Raw genomic sequence first — 27,613 nt, forward strand, 5'->3', positions numbered from 1 at the left:
TGTTGAACCACCCCTGCGTACCTGGTATAAATCCCACTTGGTCATGGTGAACTATTTTTTTGATATGTTGTTGAATTATATTGGCTAGAATTTTCTTGAGGATTTTTGTATCTATGTTCATGAGGGATATGGGTCTGTAATTTTCTTTTTCTGTGATGTCTTTAGCTGGTTTTGGTATCAGGGATATGCTGGCTTCATAGAATGAGTTAGGGAGTATTCCGTCCTTTTCTATGCTTTGAAATACCTTTAGTAGTGGTGATGTTACCTCTTCTCTGAAAGTTTGGTAGAACTCTGCAGTGAAGCCGTCAGGGCCAGGACTTTTTTTTGGAGTTTTTTGATTACCTTTGCAATCTCTTTTTTTGTTATGGGCCTATTTAGTTGTTCTACTTCTGTTTGTGTTAGTTTAGGTAGGTAGTGTGTTTCTAGAAATTTATCCATTTCTTCTAGGTTTTCAAATTTGTTAGAGTACAATTTTTCATAGTAATCTGATATGATTCTTTTAATTTCAGTTGGGTCTGTTGTGATATTGCCCATCTCATTTCTTATTTGGGTTATTTGATTCCTTTCCTGTTTTTCTGTACTCAGTCTGGCCAATGGTTTATCAATTTTGTGAAATTTTTCAATTGTTAACTCTTTCAATTGCTTTTTTCTTCTCTAATTCATTTAATTCTGCTCTAATTTTTATTATTTGTTTTCTTCTGGTGCCTGACGATTTCTTTTGTTGCTCTCTTTCTATTTGTTCAAGTTTTAGGGACAGTTCTTTTACTTTGGCCCTTTCTTCTTTTTGTATGTTTTGGTTATTGATATAAATTGACCTCTAAGCACTGCTTTCACTGTGTCCCAAAGGTTCTGATAGGAAGTGTTTTCATTCTCATTGGATTCTATGAATTTCTTTATTCCATCCTTAATGTCTTCTATAATCCAGTCTTTTTTGAGCAGGGTATTGTTCAGTTTCCAAGTATTTGATTTCTTTTCCCTGGTTTTTCTCTTATTGATTTCTACTTTTATGGCCTTATAGTCTGAGAAGATGCTTTGTAATCTTTCGATGTTTTGGATTCTGCAAAGGCTTGCTTTATGGCCTAATATGTGGCCTATTCTAGAGAATGTTCCATGTGCACTAGAAAAGAAAGTGTACTTTGCAGCTGTTGGGTGGAGTGTTCTGTATATGTCTATGAGGTCAAGTTGATTTATTGTGGCATTTAGATTTTCCGTGTCTTTACTGAGCTTCTTTCTGGATGTTCTGTCCTTCACTGAAAGTGGTGTGTTGAAGTCTCCTGTTATAATTGTGGAGGTGTCACCCTATATCGCCTTGATTTCTACTCCATATGTAAGATCTATGCCTACTTTATTTAGTCCCTGTTTGTTGATTACTGTCTTCTTTTACATAATGACATCAATGATTCCCTGTTTTGAGAGTTTTTTTTTCTTATTAATCTTATTTTATTTTCTTGATTTCCCTATCTGAGTTGATATCAGGATGTTCTCTTCTGTGTCCTTGTGTTGTGTTGATATCTGATAGTATTGATTTTCTGACCAAAGAATTTCCTTTAGTAATTCTTGTAGCTGTGGTTTGGTTTCTGCAAATTCTGTAAGCTTTGTGTTTATCTGTAAATGACTTAATTTCACCTTCATATTTGAGAGAGAGTTCTGCTGGATATATGAGTCTTGGCTGGCAATTTTTCTCCATCAATGCTATATATATGTCTTCCCATTGCCTTCTTGCCTGCATGGTTTCTGCCGAGTAGTCCGAACTTATTGATTCTCCTTTGCAGGTGACTTTTTGTTTATCCCAGGCTGCTTTTAAAATTTTCTGTTTATCTTTGGTTTTGGCAAGTTTTGTGATAATATGTCTTGGTGATTTTCTTTTGGGATCTACCTTGTATGGGGTTCTCTGAGTATCTTGGGTAGATATCCTTCCATCTTTCATGATGTCAGGGAAGTTTTCTGCCAACAGATCTTCAACTATTCTCTCTGTATTTTCTGTTATCCTTCCCTGTTCTGGAATTCCAATCACATGCAACTTATTCTTCTTGATAGAGTCCCACATGATTCTTAGGGTTTCTTCATCTTTCTAAATTCTTTTATCTGATTTTTCTTCAACTATATTGGTGCCAATTGCCTTATCTTCCACCTCCTCAATTCTGCATTCCAGTTCCTCAATTCTGCTCCTCTGACTTTCTATCGAGTTGTCTAATTCCGTAATTTTATTGTTAATCTTCTGAATTTCTGATTGCTGTCTTTCTATGGATTCTTGCAGCTTATTAAATTTTTCATTATGTTCTTTAATAATCTTTGTAATTTCTTCAGCTGCTTTATCTGTGAGTTCCTTAGTTTTTTCTGTACATTGCCTTATTTCATTTCCGATGTCATCCCTGATGTCTTGAAGCGTTCTGTGTATTAGTCTTTTGTATTCTACATCTGGCAATTCCAGGAATACATCTTCATCCAGGAAAGATCTTGATTCACTGTTTGGGAGCTTGTAGACACAATTATGGTCTGCTTCTTTATGTGATTTGATATCAACTGCTGTCTGCAGAGCCATCTATAACTTATCGTAATAATTCTTCATTTCCTCCATCCCCAAATACATTACTTTCTACGTTTTCTCTAACTCAGTGAATGATAGCTGCCATTCATTGGACACCAAAGATTTGCCAAGTATCTCCCGGGGCTTTTTACATACATTATCTGTCACCTGAAGGAGCCCGAGTAGCCCAAGTGGTTTGTGATCAGCTAATAACCTAAGTGTTGGTGGTTGGAACCTACCCCGCAGCTCTGTGGAAGAAAGGTCTGGTGATCCACTTCCATAAAGCTTATAGCCAGGATGACCCTATGGAAGAGTTCTACCATGGGGTCACCATGAGCCAGTGACAAATTTGATAGCAGCTAAAAACAACAACAATGTCCCTCACACGACAACCATAAGGGAGTGATAATTATCTTCAGTTGATTTATAAGGAAACCAACCCAGAGGTGAAGTCACTTGTCCTGGGTCACAGTGGCAAAGCCAAGAATAGGACTCAGATCTCTTGACTCCAACAGCCTTGCTCCTTCCGCTCTCCCATGTCTTTTCAAATCTTGTCTCTTGACTGATAGTTTGGAGATAATCTTCATCCTCAGGTTCCTACAGGGATACCATGTTGCACAACTCCAGGAGGACATTTCCTTTTTACCTGTGTGAACGGTACTCTCATGAATTAAGTAGTGGAAGCCATTCACATAGACTAAAATGGGAATGCAGCCCTTGGAAGTAGACAATGTGGTGGTTGTGAATACCACCATTCTGGCTTCCTTTGTCCTATCCCATCCCAAAGGCATTCATCTTTCCCCTTCTCTCTCTCTACACCTCGCCATTCTGGTTACTGTCTGCATCCTCTGGCCAGGCACTGTGTTGTACTCTGTGGATAAAGGGATGAATAAGCTACAGCTCACAAGCTTGAGGAAGTCACAGTCTAGGGTGAGCAGACAGACAAGAAACAGATAGCCTATGCAATTTGATTCTTGCTAAGCTAACGGTATATATTATAGGGTGCACAGGGAGGAGTCATTCCAAAAGGAACAGACAGACAACCAGAAGAGGTAAACTTTGAAGGTGTGACAGAGAGAGGTGGAAAGGTATTCTAGGCAAGATGGCCACCTACACCATGGCAGAGAACCCTGAGAATGCACATTGTTTCAGGAAAATGGAGGTCCAGTGGGCTGGAGTGTACTGGGATGAAACAGTTGGGTTTCCTTGGTGAAGAGCCTTGAATGTCACACTAAGGTGCTGGCTACAGCAGCTCACCAACCAATATTCTTGTCAGGCCAGCTAAAATGACTTCAGGGTCTGAATCAATAGCTCAGAGCGTATCACCATATGTTGTTGTTGGTTGCCATCGAGTCAGCTCCAACCCATGGTAACCTTACATATAACAGGAGGAAGCGCTGCCCAGTCCTAAGACATCTTCATGATCACTGGTATATTTGAGTCCATTGTTGAGGCTATATGTCAATCCATCTCAAGTGTTTTTCCTCATTTTTACTGATCTTCTACTTTACCAAACATGATATCCTTTTCTAGTGATTGGTCTTTCCTGATGACTTGTCTAAAGTTGGTCAACAAGTCAAAGCCTTGCCATTCTCATGTCTAAGGATCATCCTGGTTGTGTTTCTTCCATCATCCTATAAGAATTGTATAGTTTTCCAGAATTGTATTTAGGAACCAGGGTATTCAAACATTACTTCTCGTAGGTTACTCAAGACCTATAGGGCTTAATTCTTCAAGTATAGATATTTTTTAATTAAAAAAAACTGAAATAGCTTATTTTACTAATAAGAGTATTTTTTTAAGTTTAGAAGATTGGAAAAGTATTAAAAAAAAAAAAAAGGATAAGAAAAAAATTGTTTAAAACACCACTGCCACATAGTAACTGCTGTGGTGTTTTGCTCTATTTTCTCCAGTCTATTTTCTACGCACATAAATACGTGATCTATTCTCTCTCAATCTCTACAAGCTGGTTGACCTCCAGTTGCCCTCTGATTGTGTACTGAGCTAGCTCACTCCTCTTCAAGATGCTCCCTAAGCAATCCAAAAGCTTTTATTCAATCGTCTTCCCTCCTAGAAGGTAAGCTCCATGAGGGCAGGGCAAGGCCTAGCTTGGTCAGGATTGCATGATCTAGATGTTTCTGTTGTTAGCTGCCATTAAGTCAGCCCCTGACTCATGGTGACCCCATGCATGATGAAATGAAGCTCTGCCGGATCCTGATCCCTCTGCATGGTCAGCTGCAGATTCAACCATTGTGATCCACAGGGTTTCCATCGGGTGATTTTTGGAAGTAGGTTGCCAGGCTTTTCTTCTTAGTCCATCTTAGTCTAGAAGTTCCGCTGACATCTGTTCAGCCTCACAGCAGCATGAGAGGCACTACTGAGAGATATGAGGTGCATTGGCCGAGAATCGAACCTGAGTCTCCAGCATGAAGGCAAGAGTTGTACCAATGCACCACCACTGCCCCCATAACCTCAATACTAACAGCTTAACAAATATTTGTTGCATAAATAATTTATTGCATAAAAATTATATTTTAAATTTAATTTTCAATTAAAAAGCACAGACACATTGTTTAAATACATCTATTCTTTAATAATGAGCATCTATTAATAAGTACATCTATTGTTTGATGTCAAACAAGATATATTCTTTTATATACCTTTCTCTTTTTCTCAAGTAAGAATATATTATTTTTCATGACATTAAATGTTAACATAGATTTTTAAAAATGATATGAGTTTCTGTCATAGGATGTAGCATAATTTAAACTTTCTGGTTAGGTTTTTACTATTGTGAATACCATTTTTCTAATGTGAAAAATGCTGTAATGAAAACCTTGGACTTAATTTTTTTTCGCAAGTTCTATTCCTGCTTTAGGATAATTTTTTATAAGTGGCATTTTTATAACTGGCATTAGTATTTTTATGACTTTAGAAACATATTTCCAAATGTACCTCAGAAAAACAGTACAATTTTCTACTTCTGTCCTGACTGTGGCTGGTGTACAATTTGGGCAATTTTTTCTATTTTGACAGGGGAGATAGAGTTTTAATTTCACTGAGTTTAAATCACTGAGTTTTAATTTCACTGCTTTCATTTTTACATCCTTGGGAACAAAGGATTTCCAAAACAATTCCCATCATAAGAATCCCCACCCGAATGCGAATATTCCAGGGAGGGGCCTGCATTTTTATTAAGTCATGCAACATGTGTGGAAAACAGATGGAATCCAACTCCACCATTTTCACAAATGGAGAAACAGAAGCCAGAGGGGGCTGGGATTTGCCAGGTGTGTCCAGGGGACTGGTGGTGGAGTGAGGGCTCTCTTGTCCCCTGACCTGGAGCCCTGCCAGGGCCCCTTGCAGCAAATATGTCAAAGGCCATTCTGGGTTACCTGCCTGAGTTACCCGTATGTGACAGCACACATCTAATCACTTCTTCCTTTTTTCTATTTCTCAGGAAAAAAAGACAAACTCCTCTCAAATCTGAAAATTAAACCATGAAGCTCAGGGACAAGGACCCCAGGAGATGACAAATAAAATGGTTCAGCAAAAAAGAAATTGGTCAGCTCTTATTTCCTCATCTCTCTCTCGTATGAGTCTTCGGATGACCCTGGGGCAGGCCCTCCTTGTCCCCCTTTCTCCCTCCCTCCTCCCGGGGGAAGCAGGGGTTAAGGCACTGTCAAGCAGAATAAAGAGCAGCGGTGGAAGCAAAACGATATGTATGGGGAGGAGCCCTGTGAACTGCAAAGTATCTCAGGTGACTGAGGGTACTGGTAAACTGACCTGCTGAGACTCTCTGGGCTTGGGGTCTCCATTCTGAAGCTCGTTGCTCACTGAGGGGAAGTTGATGTTAAAGGTGATTACGTCATCAACCTTAAGGATATGCTGAAACACATTCCCCTCCCCAGGTGTCTGGGTGGCACAAACGCTGAAGCACCCAACTACTAGCTGAAAGATTGGGGTTTGAACCTACCCAAAGGTGCCTTGGCAGGAAGTCCTCGTGACCACCTTCTGAAAGGTCACAGCCTTGACAACCTTACGCAGCAGTTCTACTGTGTGCACATGGGGTCGCCATGAGTTGGAACGGACTTGATGGCAACTAACGACACCAGCATTCCCCTCCCCACCACAAGGCCTAGTCTGGCTGTCCCCTCCTTCATGAAGTCCTTGACAGCTAGAAAGGCTCTCCTCTTCCTCAGGACTCCAGATACCCCCTCTTTACGCCAGACTAAAAGCCAACAGCTGGGGAGCTTGATCTTTACACCTGTGCCCTTTGGTTCTCTTGATCAAATCAAGGTGAAAGTATCATGATTCCCATTTTACCGCTGAGGAGCCAAGGCTCGGAAAGGGTTGGAGACACTTGCCCAAGGGTGTCTTAGTCACCTAGTGCTGCTATAACAGAAATACCACAAGTGGATGGCTTTAACAAAGAGAAATTCATTCTCTCACAGTCTAATAGGCTACAAGTCCAAATTCAGGGCATCAGCTCCAAGGGTAGGCTTTCTCTGTGAGCTCTGGAGGAAGGTCCTTGTCACCAATCATCCTGTGGTCTGGGAGCTTCTGTGAGTAGGAACCTCAGGTTCAAAGGGCACGCTCTGCTCCTGGCACTGCTTTCTTGGTGGTATGAGGTCCCCTTGTCTCTCTGCTAGTTTCTCTTTTTTATATCTCAAAAGAGATTGACTTAAGACACTATCTAATCTTTTAGACCTCATCAATGTAACTGTCACTAATTCACCTCATTAACATCATAGTGATAGAATTTACAACACATAGGAAGATCACATTACATGACAAAATAGTAGGCAATCATACAGTACTGGGAATCATGACCTAGCCAAACTGGCAGATACTTGGGGGGACACTATCCAATCCATGACATAGAGGTTAGGATTTACAACGCAGAGGATAATCACATCAGATCTCAAAATGGCGGACAACCACACAATACTGGAAATCATGGCCTAGCTAACTTGACACACATTTTTTGGGGGTCACAATTCAATCCATGACAAAGGTTATGCAGCCAGTACAAGGTGGAGCCAGTCTCAAACTTTGGCCTTTCTATCTCGAAAGCCCAGGCTTTTTTAAATTATTTTTTAAATTTTATTTTGTTGCTGTTGTTAAGAATATACACAGCAAAATATATGTCGATTCAACCATTTCTACATGTACTGTTCACCAACATTGATTACATTCTTCGGGTTGGGCAATCATTCTCACCCTCCTTTTGTGAGTTGTTCCTCCCTCATTAACATAAACTCACTGCCCGCTAAGGTTCTTATCTAAACTTTGCAGCTGCTATTGTCACTTTGATCACATATAGATAGTTCTTGAAAGGCAGACACTATTGTACTAGTTAAGCTAAACTATTGCTTGGCTTTAAGAAGACTTCAGGGGATATTTTTGCTTAAGTTTTAAATATTATCTCAGGGCAGTAGTCTCAGGGGTTCATCCAGCTCCCTTGGCTCCTGAAAATCTGGAGTCTACAGAAATTTGAAATTCTGTTCTACATTTTCCCCCCTTTGATCAGGATTCTTCTACAAAATCTTTGATCAAAATGTTCAGTAATGGTAGCTGGGCACCATCCAGTTCTTCTGGTCTCATGGCAAAGGAGGCAGTTGTTCATGGAGGCAATTAGCCACACATTCCATATCCTCCTTCTATTGCTGACTCTTCTTCTTCCTCTGTTGCTCCAGGCAAATAGAGACCAATTGCTGTACCTTGGATGGCTGATTGCAAGCAAAGCCCATGCTTTGATGGTTGCACTGTGCCTCAACTCCTGTGATGGGTGTGGAGGCCACCATGACCCAGAAGAAACATTGATAGTAAATTTATATCCACATGCCTACTTACCAAACTGGCAGGCAACTGTGAAATGGACAGGCTGAGCCTCACCATCACCATCACACAGGTGTGCACTGGAGGTCAGGAGGCGAAGCCACCTGCCTCGGGTCATGCAGGGGCAAGTCATGTTAAGTGCACAGTAATTCCCTCTAACGGAAGCTATCTATTTTTCCTGGTGCTGAGTCAAGGTTCCACTCTCCAGGCTTTTGGCGTGGTGGAGGAAGGAGTGAGTCATTTCAAATATTCTGCTGAATTACATCCAATAGAAAATTCACCCTTTCCCCCAAACTTTCCTTACTAGAAAATTTTTACCTTGTCCAAGCTTACTTTCTAGCATCATCCAGAGGTCAGTTTGAGTTCGGTTCCAGAAGTATCTACTGGGACCCTTCCATAAAGGGCAAGAAGAAGGTGCGGGAATACACAGATTCTTAGGACCCGTATGGAATGCGAATGGTTAACACATTCGGCTGCTAACTGACGGTGGGAGGTTCGAGTCTGCTCAGAGCTGCCTCTGAAGAAAGGCCAGGTGATCTACTTCAGAAAAACCAGCCACTGGAAACTCTGTAATAGCACAGCTCTGCGCTGATGCACCCGGGGCCGCCCTGCGTTGGAGGGGACTCGGTGGAAACCGGCAGGACGCGCGTAGCCCCTGCCCTCAGGGAGCTCTTGTCTAGAGCGGAAGGCACACGTCAGGACAGACACTTGCAAGAAAGGGTGAAGACGGCTGGGGCAGACAGAACAGCACACGGAGCCCAGAGGCGGGCCAGAGAGAGGTCCAGGGAGGCTTCCTGGAGGGGGTGGTGATGGAGGCCAAATGAAGTGAAGGGTACTGAGTCACCAGGAGGAGCCGGAGCAAGGCCAGGAGTTATAATGAGGTCGCGTATGCCCAAGAATCTGGCATGATAGGAACTCGATAAATATTTGATAACAATGCAATAGCGAAGAAATAAACGAGTGAAGGAGCAGGCTGAATGCACCCAGCCCCGGAACACCTGAGCAAGTTTGTTTCACAACCACATCCGTGATGGCAGCAGGTTTTCCTAGGATCTACCTGAGTGCGCCACCACCTGTCAGCTTGTTGTACTGGGGTGCCTTGAGTGTTGCTGTGATGGTGGAAACTATGTCACCAGTATTTCAAATGCCAGCAGCGTCCCCTGCTTAGCCAGGCTAAGACAGACTAGGAAGAAAGGCCTGGAGATCTACTTCGGAAAATTAGCCAATGATGACATGTACAAGGTCCCTCAGGGCAGCACAGGGGAAGTCCTGGATGCACAAGGATGTTGCTGTCCCTTCCCTCCTCTGGGCCTCCTGCACTTTAAGTCCCAACCACGCAGAGCTATTTCATTTCCCACATACACCACAGCGTCCGGGCCTCCAGGCCTTGCTCAATGCCCTCCCACATCCATGCTCATCTCCGTGAACTTGTTGTTGTGTGCTCACAGTGACGCCACGTGACAGAGGAGAACTGCCCCACAGGGTTTCCTAGGCTGCAATCTTTACAGGAGCGGATCACCAGGTCTGTCTCCTGGTGGGTTTGAGCCGAGAGCTTAACTGTTGCGCCACCAAAGCTCCTTTCTGTGAGCTTACTACTCATCCTTTAAGAGTCTGCTCAGGAGTCACCTCTTCCAGAAAGTTCCCAGTTTGTCCAGGGAATGCCTCAGCTGTGGCGGGTCATACCATCACCCTGTGTTTCCACACGTGATTTCTGCTCAGGACTCAGCTCAGTGCGGGAAGCAGACCAGTTTGCTGGAAGTCAAGAGATGGCCAGTTCTCCGAGATGTATCCCTGAGCGGTCAACATGCAGAATGATTACTGCGGAACAATTCACTTGCTCAGTACGTGTTGTTTTTTCAGTTGCTGTCAAGTCAATTCTGACACATAGTAACTGCATGTGTTACAGAGTAGAGCTGCCCCATAAAGTTTTCTTGCTGTGGTCTTTACAGAAGCAGGTTGCCAGGCCTTTCTCCCGAGGCGCTTCTGGGCAGGTTCAAACTGCCAAACTTTCAGTTAGCAGCCGAGTGCTTAACGCTTTGTACCACCAGGGCTCCTCGTTCAATACATAAACCCCAAAACCAAACCCATTGCCGTCAAGATGATTCTGACTCATAGCGACCCTACGGGACAGAGTAGAACTGCCCCATAGCATTTCCAAGAATGTAATCTTTATGGAAGCCAACTGCCACATCTTTCTTCCACAGAGCAGCTGGTGGGTTCGAACCACCAACCTTTCTGTTAGCAGCTGAGTGCTAAACCACTGCACCACCAGGGCTCCTTGTTCATATACACATAGCCTAATTAATGAGTTTTTTGGGGGATGGGGAGGAGGGGGAGTTTGGTTCCCCACTGGTTCCTAGCCACCACTTTGGCACACCTGTACGTGGTGGGGCAGGACGTGTTCATGTGTATTTGACATTGCACACACCCAGCACTTCTGCTACGTACCATGTCTTGTACTATGATTGGTGCGCTTTCCATTCAAGCCGAGGTGTTGCTTCTCCCCCTCTTTTTTGTGGACTTGAGCCCTGCCCTTGCTGCCGAGACGTTCTGCAGTTTGCGAGCACGCCTTTGCTGCCGCCCCAGCCTCTGCACCTGGGAGCAAATGGCTGAGGTGCTTCTCTGATGTTTGGGATGTGTGATGGAGGAGGGGAACTTGCAGCAAATTAATTCTGGGGGTGATCTAGACTGTGCCGAGGGGACTAGTCTCCTTAGTGCTCTCCTACTAAGCACATAGCAGGTATTTGCTCAGGAGTCCCTGGGTGGGGCAAGCAAATGGTCAGCGCACTCGGCTGCTAACCAAAGCCTGAAGATTCGAGTCGGCCAGAAACACCTCGGAAGAAAAGCCTGGCGATCTACTTCTGAAAACCAGCCACTGAAAACCCTGGGGAGCAGAGTTCTACTCTAACACACGTGGGGTCGCTGTGAGTCGGCCATGGCTCAGCTGCAGCGGGTGGTTCTGTAGGCGTTCGCTCAGCACGTGCTGGATGAGCGGGAGAGAGCAAGGGCCAGGTGGCTAATTCTTTCTCTTGCAAACCTACAGTCTCCCCGCCCCCATTTGTTCTAGAGCTGAGGGACAGACCACGGACACTCCCTACAGGCTGCTTGGGGCTGCGCGGTTCATAGCTGAGCCTCAGAACAACGTTCTAGAACAATCAGGGCAGGGATCAACAGCCTCATTTACGCGGTTGTGGAAATGGCAGTTTAGAGAGGGTAAATGACTAGTCTGGGGTCACCACGTTAAAAAGGGGTGGAGTCAGGGTTGGAACCCCGGGCTTGTACTGCTAAGTCAGGGACCTTCTTATCCGTCCAGTCATTAAGGAGGCTTTCCCGGGTTTCCGCCCGTCGTCCCCCTCCATGCACCAAAAAAAAAAAAAAAAACACAACCAAACCCACTGCCGTTGAATCAATTGCTGACTCATAGCGACCCCTATAGGACAGAGTAGAACTTCCCCACAGAGTTTCTAAGGAGCACCTGGTGGATTTGAACTGCCGACCTCTTGGTTAGCAGCGGCAGCACTTAACCACTACGCCACCAGGGTTGCCCCCTCCATGCACACTGGCCTGTTAAATAAAAATAAAAAGAGGCTAAAGAAGAAATGCAGACCCTGGGTCATGATTCCCAAGAGCACAGGCTTCCCTTTCAGGACTCGTCAGTTGCTGGAATAGGGATAAAAAATGCTGCCCCACATCCTGTTCGGACTTGATAAAAACCACCTCATTGCCCGATCAGGCAGTCCTGCCCTCCTTCCCTGGGGCTCTGCCTCCTCATGCACCCAAATGCCCTGGCAGAGCCAGAGTCCCCAACTTGCTGCAAGCTGAGCTGCCAGCCAGGCCACCAGGGCCAGGCTTACGGGAACAAAAGCATGGACTCCAAGGAGCTGAGCTTTGCTCCGCTCACTCCTGGCACCAGCAGCTCCAGGGCCCCAGGGAGACAGCCACCCAAACGGGAACACCTGAGGAGCAGGATGCCAAGTGGGATGAGAAGAAAGGTAAAAACGTAGCAAGCTGGCTTCTTCATGACCTGGAGGGTTATGGGTAGTCCTGGTGTGGGTAGCAGCCAGCTGGGGCTGTTCCCACTGAAAGGCAGTGGGCTATGGACTCAGGAGGCCTGAGTAAGAATCCTGGCCTCACTTGTGTCATCATCTGGGTCACTTAGGGCACGCTGCTCCAACTCGTGGAGCCTCAGTTTACTGGGATAAATGGCACCTACTTGCAGGGGGGCTGTGCAGATGGAATGACATCTTGGGGAAACCTGCTGGCACATGCTCAGAGTGTCTTTTTTCTTCCCCTCCCCAGGGCATTGGCACAGGCAGCCAACACCTCTGTCAGCTGGACATTTCTGCCTGTGGGGCCTGGTGGTGAAGAGGTAGTGGGCACAGGTGGGCCATGCTGGGCAGGGGCTCCCGGGAGAGCAACTGAGGCAGGAGGAGATGGCCCCCACTTGTTCCTTCCACCCTCTGGCTGGGGGTCCTCTTCAGGAGCTCCCCATCTGAGGGGTGGGCAGATAAGGGAACAGGCTATGTCCTCCAAGGTGATGGGGGCCCAGAAAAGATGCCCAACACAGCCTGGGGGTCAGGAGGTATGACATCTAAGCTGAGACGAGAAGGACAAGTTTAAAGCAAAGAGGTGACAGAGGACGGGAGTTCTCTGGAGGACTTTACCTGCTTCAACACCTTGCTCTCACAGAACAGCCTATGAGCTGGGTGCTATTCTTGCGCCCATTTTATAGACAAGTAAACTGAGTCATAGAGTGGCTAAGTCACTGGCTCGAGGCCACATGGTTGTAAATGGTGGAGCTGGAAGTCAGACAAAGTTGTATCAAAGAGATAAGCATAAAGGGGGTAGGTTTTCACAGAGGATTTTCAAAGGAGGAAACATTTGTAACTAGTCTTAGATAAGAAAGAGTCTCTAGAAAGGAGGATTTCTGGCAGACGTGGCACCACGGGCAAGGTAAAGAGAGATCTTGGCACGTTTCTTTGGGCAGCGGCCATCCTTATGGCTGGGCCAGAAGTGGAGAGAGAACACACAGAGTAAGCACCCTTCTGAGCTCACACTTCGTGCACACATCCCTCTAAGCCTCCCCACCCAGTAACGCATTGACTCCCCAACAGCCTTATCCAGCGAGTACAACTGTTAAGGTCCCATTTTACAGCTGGGCAAGCTGAGGTCTAGAAAGGTCCAGTAATTGGCTGAGGTTTCCACAGCTGTGTGGTGGAGCCCATGCCAGAGGAGGCTCAGGAGGTCAGGAGGTGGGCAGAGCAGGGAATTGGCTGTGGGGGGTCCCACTTCTCTTTCCAGGCAGCATTGGACCAGTTCAGTTTCCTGAACTGTGGACCTCACCTGTTTTGTTCTCTGCTGGGTGCCAGAGCTTTGTCAGGGCATGGCACCCAGAAGACACACACACACACCACATTGGCTCATGTTAAGTGATGATAGACAAAGCTTCTTCCAAGAGCCCCCAGGGACTCCATCTGGTGAGTGGCCACATCCCCTGGCCAGCCAGGGATGCCAGCTAGGGATGCCAGCTGCTCCTGCCTCTGGCCCCTGCCAGCTGACCAGCCTTTGCCAAGAAGCACGGATGTTCCTGTTCTGTAGCCCTGCAGTGGCTGTGTCCATCCTTGTAGGGCAGGATTACATTGAGGCAGGTGCAAGCCAAGCCCTGTACCTCTTGGCCTGTAGCTCCTTGTCCTGAAGTGCTTGGAGGGCACTTGATGCCTCAGCCTGGAACAGTACACGTGTGTGTACGTGTGTGTGCATGTATATGTGCGTCGATGCATGTGCACATGTATGTGTGGATATGTGTGCATGCAGATCACATGTGAACATGCAATATGTGCATGTGGGCATGTCTGTGCGTGTGTGTATGTGTACACTGGTCAGACACCTGGGCTCCAGTCCCAATTCCAGACCACACCAGGAAACAGCTCTGTGCCTGTGTTTCCCTGTAAATCGGGATGAAATGGTACTATCTAATAGGGTCGCTCTGGGGATTCAATGAGACCATACCTGGAAAGGGCTTAGAACAACGCCTGCCACATAACAAGTGCCGGCTGCTACTGCCGGCAACGTCGTCTGGCTTTGCTTTTTGCTCCCCCCGGGTCAGAAACTGGCTGAGCTCAGCTAAAAAATAGTACGTAGCTACCCAGAGAGCATCTATCAAAGGCTTTTAACCAGTTCCTGCGGAGGAATCCCCACTCCTGGCGGCCCCGTGTGTGTTAGAGCAGAACTGTGCTCCACAAGGTTTTCAACGGCAGATTTTCTAGAAGCAGATGGCCAGGCCTTTCTTCTGAGACACCTCTAGGTGGACTTGAACCTCCAGCCTTGGAGTTAGCCCCCACTGTCAAGTAAATTCTGACAGAGGAGAACTCCCCACAGAGTTTCCAAGGAGCACCTGGTGGATTTGAACTGTCAACCTTTATGGTTAGCAGCCTTAGCACTTAACCACTATGCCACCAGGGTTTCCTTCGAGCTAGCAGCCGTGCGTATTAACTCTATGCACCATCCCAGGGCTCCACGAAAGGCGTTAGGCGGGCATTTCATCATCCTCACACAGCCCCATGGCGAAGGCAACGCCATAGCCGCCTGAATGACGGTAAACTGAGGCTCGCGGGGGTGAAGGTTCTGCGTAGGCCGGCAGCCTGCACGCTGCGGACCTGGGACGGGAGCCTGGCCGGCCGGCTCCGGCCTTAAATTAGCTTCCCTCCACCTTCTGCGTCTCTGCAGCGGCCCAGGTGGCGTCGGCTCTGCTCCCGAGTGCCGGCTCTGACATGCCTCCGTTCTTCCCCCAGGACTGGTCCTGCTCGCTCATCGTGGCCTCGATCGTGAGCGCCTTTGGCTTCTCCTTCCTCTACCGGTACAACCTGTCGGTGGTGGACGCCCCCACGCCGGTGAGTGCCCCGCGCCACGGGATCCGCCAGCAGAGGGCGCTGCGGCGACGCGGACGACTTCGGTCTTCCCCCGGCTGGGGGTGCTTATCCCCGTTAGCAAGTTTTGCAGGCCCATCTGTACCAGGCCCTGTGCCAGGCACTGGGGACAGAGAGAGTGAGAGGCAGGGAGGCAAGAGGAGGTGCAGCGGATAAGGGAGGAGCCTGCACTGGTACCGAAGGAAGTGCTGCACCACGTGCACTGGCTTGGTAGTAGGCAGTTCCTGGTGGCTGGAGTGTAGGTGTTCCAGGAGAGTGTCTGAAGGTGAGACGGGGCCAGAGGGCCTGAAGGCCTCAGATGCCAGAGCAAGGGGCATGGGGTCTATTCGACCAGCATCAAGGAGCCACTGAGGGGCCTTATGCATGGAAATGTGTGTGTGTGTGTCCCTTGGTGTCGACTCATGGTGACCTCATGCGTGTCAGAGTAGAACTGTGCTCCACAGGGTTTTCAATGGCTGAAATTTTTTGGAAATAGATTGCCAGGCTTCTCTTCCAAGGTGCCTCTGGGTAGACTCGAACCTCCAACCTTTCAGTTCGCAGCTGAGCATATTAACTGTTTGCACCCCCCAGGGATACTCAACATCAGGCCTTATAAAAAAAAAAAACCAAACCCATTGCTGACAAGTCGATTCTGACTGATGGTGACCCCATGCATTACAGGGTAGAACTGCTCTATAGGGTTTTCTTGGCCACAATTTTTATGGAAGCAGATTGCCAGGTCTTTCTTCCACGGTGCACTGGGTGGGTTTGAACTGCCAACTGCTTGGTTAGTAGATGAGTGCAAACCGTTTGTGCCACACAAGGACCTTATAGAAAAGTGTACATTTTCTTAATTCACTCTTTTGATGTTGATAGCTTTCAGTCATAACCAGAGGCCACCCAGGTACCTGCCAGGTAAGTAAGACTCATTGCTGGTTTTTGTTCTAGCCTGAAATTAGGTTATGTGCACTTCTTTGGCCTCTCTTAGCACCAGCCTGCTGGTTTGCAGGTGAAGGTTTGGTCCCCCCCTCCACCTCATCCTATTAGGTTTAGGTGCTACACCATTCCGGTGGGTGGTGGCTTCTGCTTTGACCTACCTCCACCCTTGGGGTTATGTGAGATGGCGGTATGCAAGGGGAGACTTCCTGGTGGAGGTGTCTCCTGAGCTGAGTCCTGAAGGCTGAGCAATCAGTAACGCATTGTGTTCCAGGTGGAGGGAGCAGCCTGAGCAAGGGCATGGAGGCCTGAGGTGAATGGCACATTTGGGGAAATGCAGGCAGCTGGATGGGGTTGGAACACAGGATGTGCTGGGGGGACCCGGAGCTAAAGGGCAGGTGGGGGCCAGACTGCAGACATTGCCTGGGCGCTCTTCAGGCTTTTCCTTGCTTTGGGGTCTAGCATCACTGTGAGCAAAATGAAGGGGGAGGCTAGACCAGGGGATCTCCAAGGGTTCCCAGGAGCCTTAGGAATTTGCAGAAGTGCCTTAGGGTCTAGACTGCATTTATGCCAAGAGAGCTCTAATTTTATTCTTTTGACTCTTTTGCATTTCAGAGTTTCCAGGTAAATTTATTTGAAAAATTAGTTCCAATGCTAAAAATAGTTTGAAAACCAGGGACCTAGGTGGTTTTAACAGACTCTTGCAGCATCAGTGGTCTTTGATTTTGACATCCTAATATCATCCCATGATGGGGATCTGCCTTGTCCATATCGTCTTTTAAAGAGGACTGCAACTTGGGAACCTTGCTTCCTCTTGGAAGTTCAGCACCCACCAGAGAGGGTGGAGAACGTTTGCACTCACGTCTTGTGGAGTAAAGAGACGTGTACAACTTGAACCTGGAGTAGAATTGTGGGTGGAATCATACAGTTTCAACCAATGAACTATAGAAAGATGAGGAATGAGCATTTCTGTCATTTCATTCAACAAATATTTATTGAATTCCTACCACATGTCCATCACTGGGAATCAGAGATGGCAACCTGGAGGAGGTGGCATTTGGGCCGAGCCACAAAGGATGGCTAGGATTTCCATAGGTGGGATAGGGAGAGACAGGGAGGTTCAGCATACCCAAAAGCCTGGTGATGCCAAAATGGTGGCTTGTTGGGAACAGTTAGTACAAGTGTGATGTGCTGGTATTGTTAGTTGCTGTCAAGTCAACTCTGACTCATGGTGACCCCATGTACAACAGAATGAAATGTTGCCTGGTCCCAAACCATCTTCACAATCATTGGTATGTTCAAGTCCATGGTTGCTGCTGCTATTTCAAGTGCCTTCCAATGTGGGGGCTTATCTTCCAGCACTATACTGGACAATATTTTGTTACAATCCAAAAGGTTTTGATTGGCTAATTTTTGGAAGTAGATTGCCAGGCCTCTCTTCCTAGTCTTTCTCAGTCTGGAAACTCTGCTGAAACCTGTCCACCATGGGTGACCCTGCTGGTATTTGATATACTGGTGGCATAGCTTCCAGCATCACAGCAACATGCAAGCCACAGTATGACAAACTGCCAGAGGGATGGTGGTCAGGGGACATAGGGAGATTGAATGGAGGAAGAAGTGAAAATGCAGAGTGGAGTCAGAGGAAAGGAATTAAATCTTAGGCTGAGGAGGGGAAATTTTAGTCTATAAACACTGGGGAGCCATTGAAGCTTCATGAGGTGTGGGTGATACAACTCACTGTCTATTACAAAGACAATTTAGGTATCAGTGGGAAGGGCAGGAAGGGTCAGGGCTTGGAGGAGGGAAGGTTTTTAATGAGAGAGACAGTGATGAGCTGAGTGGAGAGTGTGTAATCTGCCATCCTTCCATGTCAGGAGAGGAGGATTTCTGAAGACCTACTCAGGTCCAATGTGGTCTTTCCTTCCTTAATATTAACAATAAATATGATAACGAATACATGGAAAGAGCATGTATTAGGTGCCACCCCTTCCTCCAAAGGAGCTCTAGTGGCACAGTGGCTAAGCACTCGAAAGGTTGGCAGTTTGAACCCACCAGCTACTCCATGAGAGAAAGACATGGCAGTCTGCTTCTGTAAAGATTACAACCTTGGAAACTCTATGGGGCAGTTCTACTGTCCTATAGGCTCGGTGTGAGTTGGAACTGACTCGATGACAGTGGGTTTTTTGGTTTGTCTTTCAACCACTTTCCATGCACTAGTTCATTGCATCTTCATGACAACACTATGAGGTATGTATTTTTATTATCCCCATTTTACAGATAAGGAAACCAAGGCACGTGAGCTTACCTAACTTGCCCACAGCCGTACAATGAGTGGGGAGTCAGGTATGCCCTGGGCAGTCTGCCACCAGGGCCGGGGCTCTTGGTTATTACCAGTGTTTTAGGTAAAGTCTTCTCTCTCTGTCTGCTTCCATGATCACATCTTTCTTATCTCTGCCTCTTCTGCCTCCCTCTTTTAAGAACCGTGTGATTACATTGGGCCCATTTGGGTAATCCAGGATATTTCCCCGTCTCAATACACTTAACTTAGTCACATCTCCAAAGTCCCTTTTGCCATGTGAGACAATATATTCACAGGTTCCTGAGATTGGGACACAGACATCTTTGTCATTGTGAGTTGCCGTCAAGTTGGCCCCGACTCATGGCGACCCCATGTACAGCAGAACAAAACACTGTTGGTCCCGTACCATCTTCATCATCGTTGATATTCCTGAGTCTGTTCTTGTGGCCTCTCTGTATTTTGAGTGCCTTCCAACCAAGGGGGCTCATTTTTCTGGCAGTATTTCAGACAATATTCTGTTGCTGTCCGTAAGGGTTCATTGGCTGATTTTTAGACATAGATCACCAGGCCTTTCTTCCTGGTCTGTCCTAGTCTGGAAGCTCCACCGAAACCTGTCCACCATGGGTGACCCTGCTGGCATTTGAAATACCAGTGGCATAGCTTCCAGTATCACAGCAACACGCAGTCTGCCACAGTACGAGAAACTGATGGACAGTGCTGGACATCTTTGGGGGCCCATTATTCAGGGAACCCCAGAGGGTAACAAGGAAAGAGCAGATGGGGTGGAAGAAGAAAGGGAGGCACAACGCACCCCTCCCCAACAGCATCTGGACTTTCTAGATATCACCCAACATCAGCATAACCCTAGGGGACATTCCCACCTGGGTCGAACTGGGCTAAACCCTTAAGGCCAAAGAATTATTAGTGCTCAAAAGGTGACTGGGGACCATTGCAAGTCACAGGTGAGGAGCCCGATGCCCAAGGTAGAGACATCAGCTGGCAAAGCCACGCAGCACAGGGCTTTAATGCTTTGGGGGCTCCCGGGTCTGCTCATGCCCCCTGGCTCCCCTCCCCCACTGAGCACCAAAGAATCATTAGGGTCAGAGATGCCTTAGAAATGATCTGTCTCAATCCTCTCACTTCACGGTAAGGAACCTGAGCCTTGGGGCGGTGAGTTACCTGCTTAAGGACACCTGGTACAAGGGGAAGAGTGGCTCTCTTTTCACTCTACCTGCGCCTCCTGCATGGACAGGGACCTCACAGGCCCTTTGCCAGGTGAGCCCCAGGATCACTTGTCCCTGCCTCTTTCTTTTCTCGTCTGTACAATGGGACAGTGGGATCCTGCCTGTTCTTCTTTCCTCTTCTTGTCTCCACGAGGGCAAGGATGGTAGCCGTCTTGTGTGGGAAGCCCAGTCCCTGTCCGGGGGTTGTAGCACCTAATCAAGTAGGTGCTTGTACACCTGTTCACCAAAAGGACGGGCATATGAGCAGCTGCTACCCGCTGTTCTGGCCTGGCTCCTCCTTTCCTTTGCCACCTAGAGTTCAGCACGCTACCTTCCTCCTTCGCCAACACCACAATGGTGTTGAATACACTGGACTGCCAGAAGAACGAACAAATCAGTCTTAGAAGAAATACAACCAGAACATTCCTTAGAAGGGAGGATGGCGAGACTTTGGCTCCCTTACTTTGGACATGTCATCAGGAAACATAAATTGCTATAGAAGAATATCATGTTTTATAAAGGAGAGGGTCAGTGAAAATGAGGGAAACCCTCAGTGAGATGGGATGACACAATAGCTGAACAATGGACTCGAACATACCAATGATCACGAAGATGGCACAGGACCAGGCAACGTTTCCTTCTGTTACGCAGAAGGGCACCATGAGCCAGAGCCTCTGACAGCAAGTGGTGATTCAGGAATGCTTTCGGCAGCCCTCATGGTACGTTTGCCTCGTTTGCATCATGTGGCTGGGTGCTGGGGGTAGAAAGATGAATAGGACACATGTCCCTGTCTTCGAGGTGCCCTCAGACCAGCAGCAGTGACAGATGTCTCCAAATAATGATGAGATAGAGAGAGGCCTGCTGTGTGGAACTATGAACAAAGAACTGCAGAAGGACTTTACCTGGGGAGGTCGGAGGGTCCCCACTGGGACTTGTGGGAGAGCTCAGGGCACCTGGGAATGGTGATGACTTGGTGGCTGGGTGGTAGGGTTCCAGGGATGGTGGGGGAGGAGGCTGGAGAGGGGGCCAGGGGCAGCTGGACAAGGGTCCTGATGCCAGAACCCGAGCACAGATCTAATAGTACTCAGTCCATGAGCACCAGATGGGGGCTAAGCCAGGGCTTATCCTGGGAGGTCTTCCCAGGGCTGCAGCTGCCTCAAGCCAGAGCCAGGCCACCCTGCCTGGGAATCCCAGTCTGTGATGGCTAATGTTATGTTTCAACGTAGCTAGGCCATGATTCTCAGTGGTTTGGCAGTCATTATGTAATCATCTTCCCTTTTGTGATCTGATATGAGCAGCCAATCAGTTGGAAGGGGAGTTTCCTCCTGAGTGTGGCCCACCTCCAGTATATATGGATGTTCTGGCAAAGCTATCTCTCGCTCGATCCTGCATGTGACTCGTCATCATCTGACCTCCAGTTCTTGGGACATGAGCCAGCAGCCTACCACCTGACCTACCAGTCTGGGGCTTGTCAGCCCCTACCGCCATGTGAGTCAGGAGAAGCCTCCAGCCTGCTGGCTGACTCAAAGATTTGGGACTTGTCAGCTTCCACAATCACATGAGCCACTTCCTTGGAATAAATCTCTCTCTATAGGTACTTTTTTTTTTTTTTTTTTTTTAATAGATACATAGAGCTCTGGTGGCACAGTGGTTAAGTGTTTGGCTGCTAACAAAAGGACAGGCAGTTGGAATGTACCAGCCGTTCCTTGGAAACCCTATGGAGGAGTTCTACTCTGTCTTATAGGGTCGCTATGAGTCAGAATCGACACCACAGCAATGGGTTTCTTGGTTTGGTTTTGGTTTGGCTTCACTGGTTTTGCTCCCAGCCTAAGACAGAGCCCCACCATGTAGATTCCAGGGGCCATGGGCAAGAGCCTGGCTCTCTCTGAGTTTCAGCTCCCACATTCACAGAGTGGAAATCACAGCCCCCTGGTAGAGTGGCAGTGAGAATTAAAGGAGCTGCGGCATTGGAAGAGTTCAGCTGGTGTCCAGCAATCACTCTGAATTCATTTGCAGTGGGCATAGGGATAGGTAAGAGAGGCAGCCCCAGGATCAGGAAGACTAGGAACAGAGCTGTGACCCCTGGGAATGGGATTTAACCCAGGCAAGAAGGGCCTGAGCTGGCCACTGGCTGGGATATAGCAGTCAGACTTTACCTGGAACTCCAGCCTCTTGTCTGTCAATTTGTCATACTGTGGTGACTTGTGCGTTGCTGATACGCTAGAAGCTATGCCACTGGTATTTCAAACACTAGCAGGATCACCCATGGTGGACAGGTTTCAGTGGAGCTTGTAGATTAAGACAGACTGGGAAATAGAACCTGGTGATCTACTTTTGAAAAAACTGAAAAGCGGCAGAAGGTTGCCTGATATAGTGCCAGAAGATGAGCCCCTCACATTGAAAAGTGCTCAAAATACAACTAAGGAAGAGCTGCCTCCTCAAGTAGAGTCGGCCTTAATGATGTGGATGGAGTCAAGCTTTCAGGACCTTCATTTGCTATTGTGGTATGACTCAAAATGAGAAGAAACAGCTGTAAACATCCATTAATAATCAGAACATGGAATGTACAAAGTATGAATCTAGGAAAATTGGAAGTCATCAAAAATGAAATGGACTGCATAACATCAATAGCCTAGGCATTAGTCAGCTGGTATGGCCATTTTGAATCAGACAATCATATGGCCTACTATGCCAAGAATGAAAAATCGAAGAGGAATGGCATCACATTCCTAACCATAAAGAACATTTCAAGATCTATCCTGAAATACAACACTATCAGTGATAGGATAATATCCATATGGCTACATGGAAGACCAGTTAATACACCTATTATTCAAATTTATACATCAACCACTATGCCAAAGATGAAGAAATGGAAGATTTTTACCAATTTCTGAAGTTTGAAATTGATCAAACATGTGATCAAGATGTATTGATAATTACTGATGATTGGAATGGGAAAGTTGGAAAAAGAAGGATCAGTAGATGGAAAATATGGCCTTGGTGATAGAAACAACATGGGAGATTGCATGATAGGATTTTGCGAGACCAATGACTTAGTCACTGGAAATACCTTTTTTTTTTTAGCAACATAAACTGTGACTGTACACATGGACCTTGCCAGACAGAATACTCAAGGATCAAATCAACTACATCTGTGGAAAGAAACGATGGAAAAACTCAACATCGTCAGTCAGAACAAGGTCAGAGTCCAACTGTGGGACAGAAAATCAATTGCTCATATGTAAGTTTAAGGTGAAGCAGAAGAAAATCAGAGAGCCAAAGTAAGACCTTGCATATATCCCACCTGAATTTAGAGACCATCCCAAGAATAGATTTGATGCATTAAACACTAATGACCAAAGACCAGAGGAGATGTGGATGACAACAAGGAAATCATACATGAAGAAAGCAAAAGGTCATTAAAAATACAGAGAGGAAAAAAAGATCAAAATGGATGTTAGAAGAGACTCTTCAATGTAGAGTAGCTAAAGCGAAAAGAAGAAATAATGAAGAAAAAGAGCTGAACAGAAGATTTCAAAGTGTGGCTCAAAAAGACAAAGTAAAGTATTATAATGAAATGTGTAAAGAACTAGAGTTAGAAAACCAAAAGAAAAGAACACGCTTAGCATTTATCAAGCTGAAAGAACTGAAGAAAAAATTCAAGCCTCGAGTTGCAATAGTGAAGAATTCTAAATTGAATGATGCAGGAATTATCAAAAAAGATGGAAGGGATACACAGAGTCACTGTGCCAAAAAAAAAAAAAATTGGTTTACATTCAACCATTTCAGGAGGTAGCATATACTCAAAAACTGATGGTATTGAAGGAAGAACTCTAAGCTACACTGAAGGCATTGGCAAAAAAATCAATTGAAATGTTTCAACAAACGTATGTGATGCTGAAAGCACTCACTTGTCTATGCCAAGAAATTTGGAAGACAACTACTTGGCCAACCAACTAGAAAAGATCGTTATTTGTGCCCATTCCAAAGAAATGTGATCCAACAGGATGTGGAAATTATTAAACAATGTCATTAATATCACACACAAGTAAAATCATGCTAAAGATAATTCAAAAATGGTTGCAGCATTACGTTGACAGTGAACTGCCAGAAATTCAAGCGGGATTCAGAAGAGGACATGTAATGAGGGATATCATTATTGACATCAGATGAATCTTGGCTGAAAGTAGAGAGCACCAGACAGATGTTTACCTGTGTTTTATTGACTATGCAAAGGCATTTGACTGTGTGGATCATAATGAATTATGGATAACGTTGTGAAGAATGGGAATTCTAAAACACTTAATTGTGTTCATGCAGAACCTGTACATAGGCCAAGAGGCAGCCATTTGAACAGAACAAGGGGATACTGCATGGTTTAAAATCAGGAAAGGTGTGCATCAGAGTTGTATCCTTTCATCACACTTATTCAATCTGTATGCTGAGCAAATAATCTGAGAAGCTGGACTATATGAAAAACGGGGTATCAGGACTGGAGGAAGACTTCATTAACAACCTGCACTATCCAGAGGACACAACCTTGCTTATTGAAAGTGAAGAAGACTTGAAGGCACTTATTTAGGAAGACCAAAGACTACAGCCTTCAGTACTGATTACACTTCAACATAAAGAAAACAAAAATCATCACAACTGGAACAATAAGCATCATGATAAAGGGAGAAAATATTGAAGTTGTCAAGGATTTTATTTTACTTGGGTCCACAATCGACACCCATGGAAGCAGCAGTCAAGAAATCAAACGATGTGCTTCATCGGGCTATTCTGCTGCAAAAGACCTCTTCAAAGTGTTGAAAAGCAAAGATGTCACTTTGAGGACTAAGGTGCACCTGACCCAAGCCATGGTATCTTCAGTCACATCATAAGCATGCGAAAGCTGGACAATGAATAAGGAAGGCCAAAGAAGAATTGATGCCTTTGAGTTATGGTGTTGGTGAAGAATATTGAGTATACCATCAACTTCCAGAAGAATGAACAAATCTATGTTGGAAAAACTACAGCCAGCATGCTCCTTAGAAGCAAGGATGGCAAGACTTCATCTCATGTACTTTGGACGTGTTATCAGGAGGGATCAGTCCCTGGAGAAGGACATCATGCTTGGTAAAGTAGTAGGTCAGTGAAAAAGAGGAAGACCCTCAATGAGACGGATTGACATAGTGCCTGCAACAATGGGCTCAAATATACTATTGTGAGAATGGAGCAGGACCGAGGAGTGTTTTGTTCTATTAAACATAGGGTGTCTATGAGTCTCAACTGACTTGGAGGCACCTAACAGCAACAGCAACACTTGTCTCTCAAAAAAGAGAAAGGCACTCTAGGAATGCAGGAGATGCAGACACTGGGGGCAGGGGTGCTGCCCACCAGAGGTAACAGTAGGCCTTCTCCCTCCATTTGACTTGCCTCTTCATTAAAGGATATCAGTCATGGGACTGACTGAAACAATGCCAGAGATCGAATGATAGAATTTTGCAAGACCAACGACTTCTTCATTGCAAATACCTTCTTTCACCAACACAAATGGCAACTATACATGTGGATCTTGCCAGATGGAACACACAGGAATCAAATTGACCACATCTGTGGAAAGAGACGGTGGAAAGGCTCAATATCATCAGTGAGAACGAGGCCAGGGGCCGACTGCGGAACAGGCCGTCAACTGCTCATATGCAAGTTCAAGCTGAAACTGAAGAAAATCAGAGCAAGTCCACGAGAGCCAAAATATGACCTTGAGTACATCCCACCTGAATTTAGAGACCATCTCAGGAATAGATCTGACTCATTGAACACTAGTGACCGAAGACCGGACGAGTTGTGGAATGACATCAAGGACATCATACATGAAGAAAGCGAGAGGTCGTTAAAAAGACAGGAAAGAAAGAAAAGACCAAGATGGATGTCAGAGGAGACTCTGAAACTTGCTCACAAATGTTGAGCAGCTAAAGCAAAAGGAAGAAATGATGAAGTAAAAGAACTGAACAGAAGATTTCAAAGGGTGGCTCGAGAAGACAAAGTAAAGTATTATGATGATATATGCAAAGTGCCGGAGATAGAAAATCAAAAGGGAAGAACATGCTCGGCATTTCTCAACCTGAAAGAACTGAAGAAAAAATTCAAGCCTCGAGTTGCAATAGTGAAGATTTCTATAGCGAAAATATTAAATGATGCAGGAAGCATCAAAAGAAGATGGAAGGAATACACAGAGTCATACCAAAAAGAATTAGTCAATGTTCAACCATTTCAAGAGGTGGCGTATGATCAGGAACCGATGGTACTGAAGGAAGAAGTCCAAGCTGCTCTGAAGGCATTGGCGAAAAACAAGGCTTCAGGAATTGACGGAATAGCAGTTGAGATGTTTCAACAAATGGATGCAGCGCGGGAGGTGCTCACTCATCTATGCCAAGAAATATGGAAGACAGCTTCCTGGCTATCTGACTGGAAGAGATCCATATTTATGCCTATTCCCAAAAAAGGTGGTCCAACCGAATGCAGAAATTATAGAACAATATCATTAATAACACATGCAAGCAAAATATTGCTGACGATCATTCAGAAACGGCTGCAGCAGTATATCGACAGAGAACTGCCAGAAATTAAGGCTGGATTCAGAAGAGGACGTGGAACCAGGGATATCATTGCTGATGTCAGATGGATCCTGGCTGAAAGCAGAGAATACCAGAAGGATGTTTACCTGTGTTTTATTGACTATGCAAAGGCATTCGACTGTGTAGATCATGAGAAATTATGGATAACATTGCAAAGAATGGGAATTCCAGAACGCTTAATTGTGCTCATGAGGAACCGGTACATAGATCAAAAGGCAGTTGTTGGGACAGAACAAGGGGATACTGAATGGTTTAAAGTCAGGAAGGGTGTGCATCAGGGTTATATCCTTTCACCATACCTATTCAATTTGTATGCTGAGCAAATAATCCAAGAAGCTGGACTTGATGAAGAAGAACGGGGCATCAGGATTGGAGGAAGACTCATTAACAACCTGCATTATGCAGATGACACAACCTTGCTTGCTGAAAGTGAAGAGGACTTGAAGCACTTACTAATGAAGATCAAAGACCACAGCCTTCAGAATGGATTGCACCTCAACATAAAGAAAACAAAAATCCTCGCAACTCGACCCATAAGCAACATCAGGATAAACAGAGGAAATAGTGAATTTGTCAAGGATTTAATTTTACTTAGTTCCATAATCAACAGCCATGGAAGCAGCAGTCAAGAAATCAAATGACAGATTGCATTGGGTAAGTCAGCTGCAAAGGACCTATTTAAAGTGTTGAAAAGCTGGGATGTCACCTTGAAGACTAAGATGCGCCTGACCCAAGCCATGGTATTTTCAATCGCGTCATATGCATGTGAAAGCTGGACAATGAATAAGGAAGACCAAGGAAGAATGGACGCCTTTGAATTGTGGTGTTGGCGAAGAATATTGAATATACCATGAACTGCCAGATAAATGAACAAATCTGTCTTGGAAGAAGTACAACCAGAATGCTCCTTAGAAGCAAGGATGGCAAGACTGTGTCTTACATACTTTAGACATGTTGTCAGAAGGGATCAGTCCCTGGAGAAGGACACCATGCTTGGCAAAATACAGGGTCAGTGGAAAGGAGGAAGACCCTCAGCGAGGTGGATTGACACAGTGGCTGCAACAATGAGCTCAAGCATAACAATGATTGTAAGGATGGCGCAGGACCAGGCAGTGTTTCATTCTGTTGTGCATAGGGTCGCTGTGAGCCGGAACCGACTCAACGGCACCTAACAACAACAACAGCAACAGTCATGGGATTTAGTACCCACCCTAATCCAATATGGAGCCTGGTGGCATAGTGGTTAAGAGCTCAGCTGC

General features: G+C 45.9%; 1 protein-coding gene across 1 annotated transcript in view; it reads left to right on the plus strand.

The window, feature by feature from the left end:
- The first annotated feature begins 11,303 nt into the window (after positions 1 to 11,303).
- Positions 11,304 to 27,613, plus strand: part of SLC2A9 (solute carrier family 2 member 9) — a 191,052-nt gene continuing 174,742 nt past the window's right edge. The window contains 3 exon segments of the mRNA XM_049885313.1: positions 11,304 to 11,329; positions 12,161 to 12,360; positions 15,095 to 15,258. Of these exon segments, the coding sequence (XP_049741270.1) occupies positions 11,304 to 11,329; positions 12,161 to 12,360; positions 15,095 to 15,258 (390 nt within the window).

The sequence above is a fragment of the Elephas maximus genome, chromosome 5 (genome assembly GCF_024166365.1).
Source record: "Elephas maximus indicus isolate mEleMax1 chromosome 5, mEleMax1 primary haplotype, whole genome shotgun sequence".
Classification (NCBI taxonomy): domain Eukaryota; kingdom Metazoa; phylum Chordata; class Mammalia; order Proboscidea; family Elephantidae; genus Elephas; species Elephas maximus.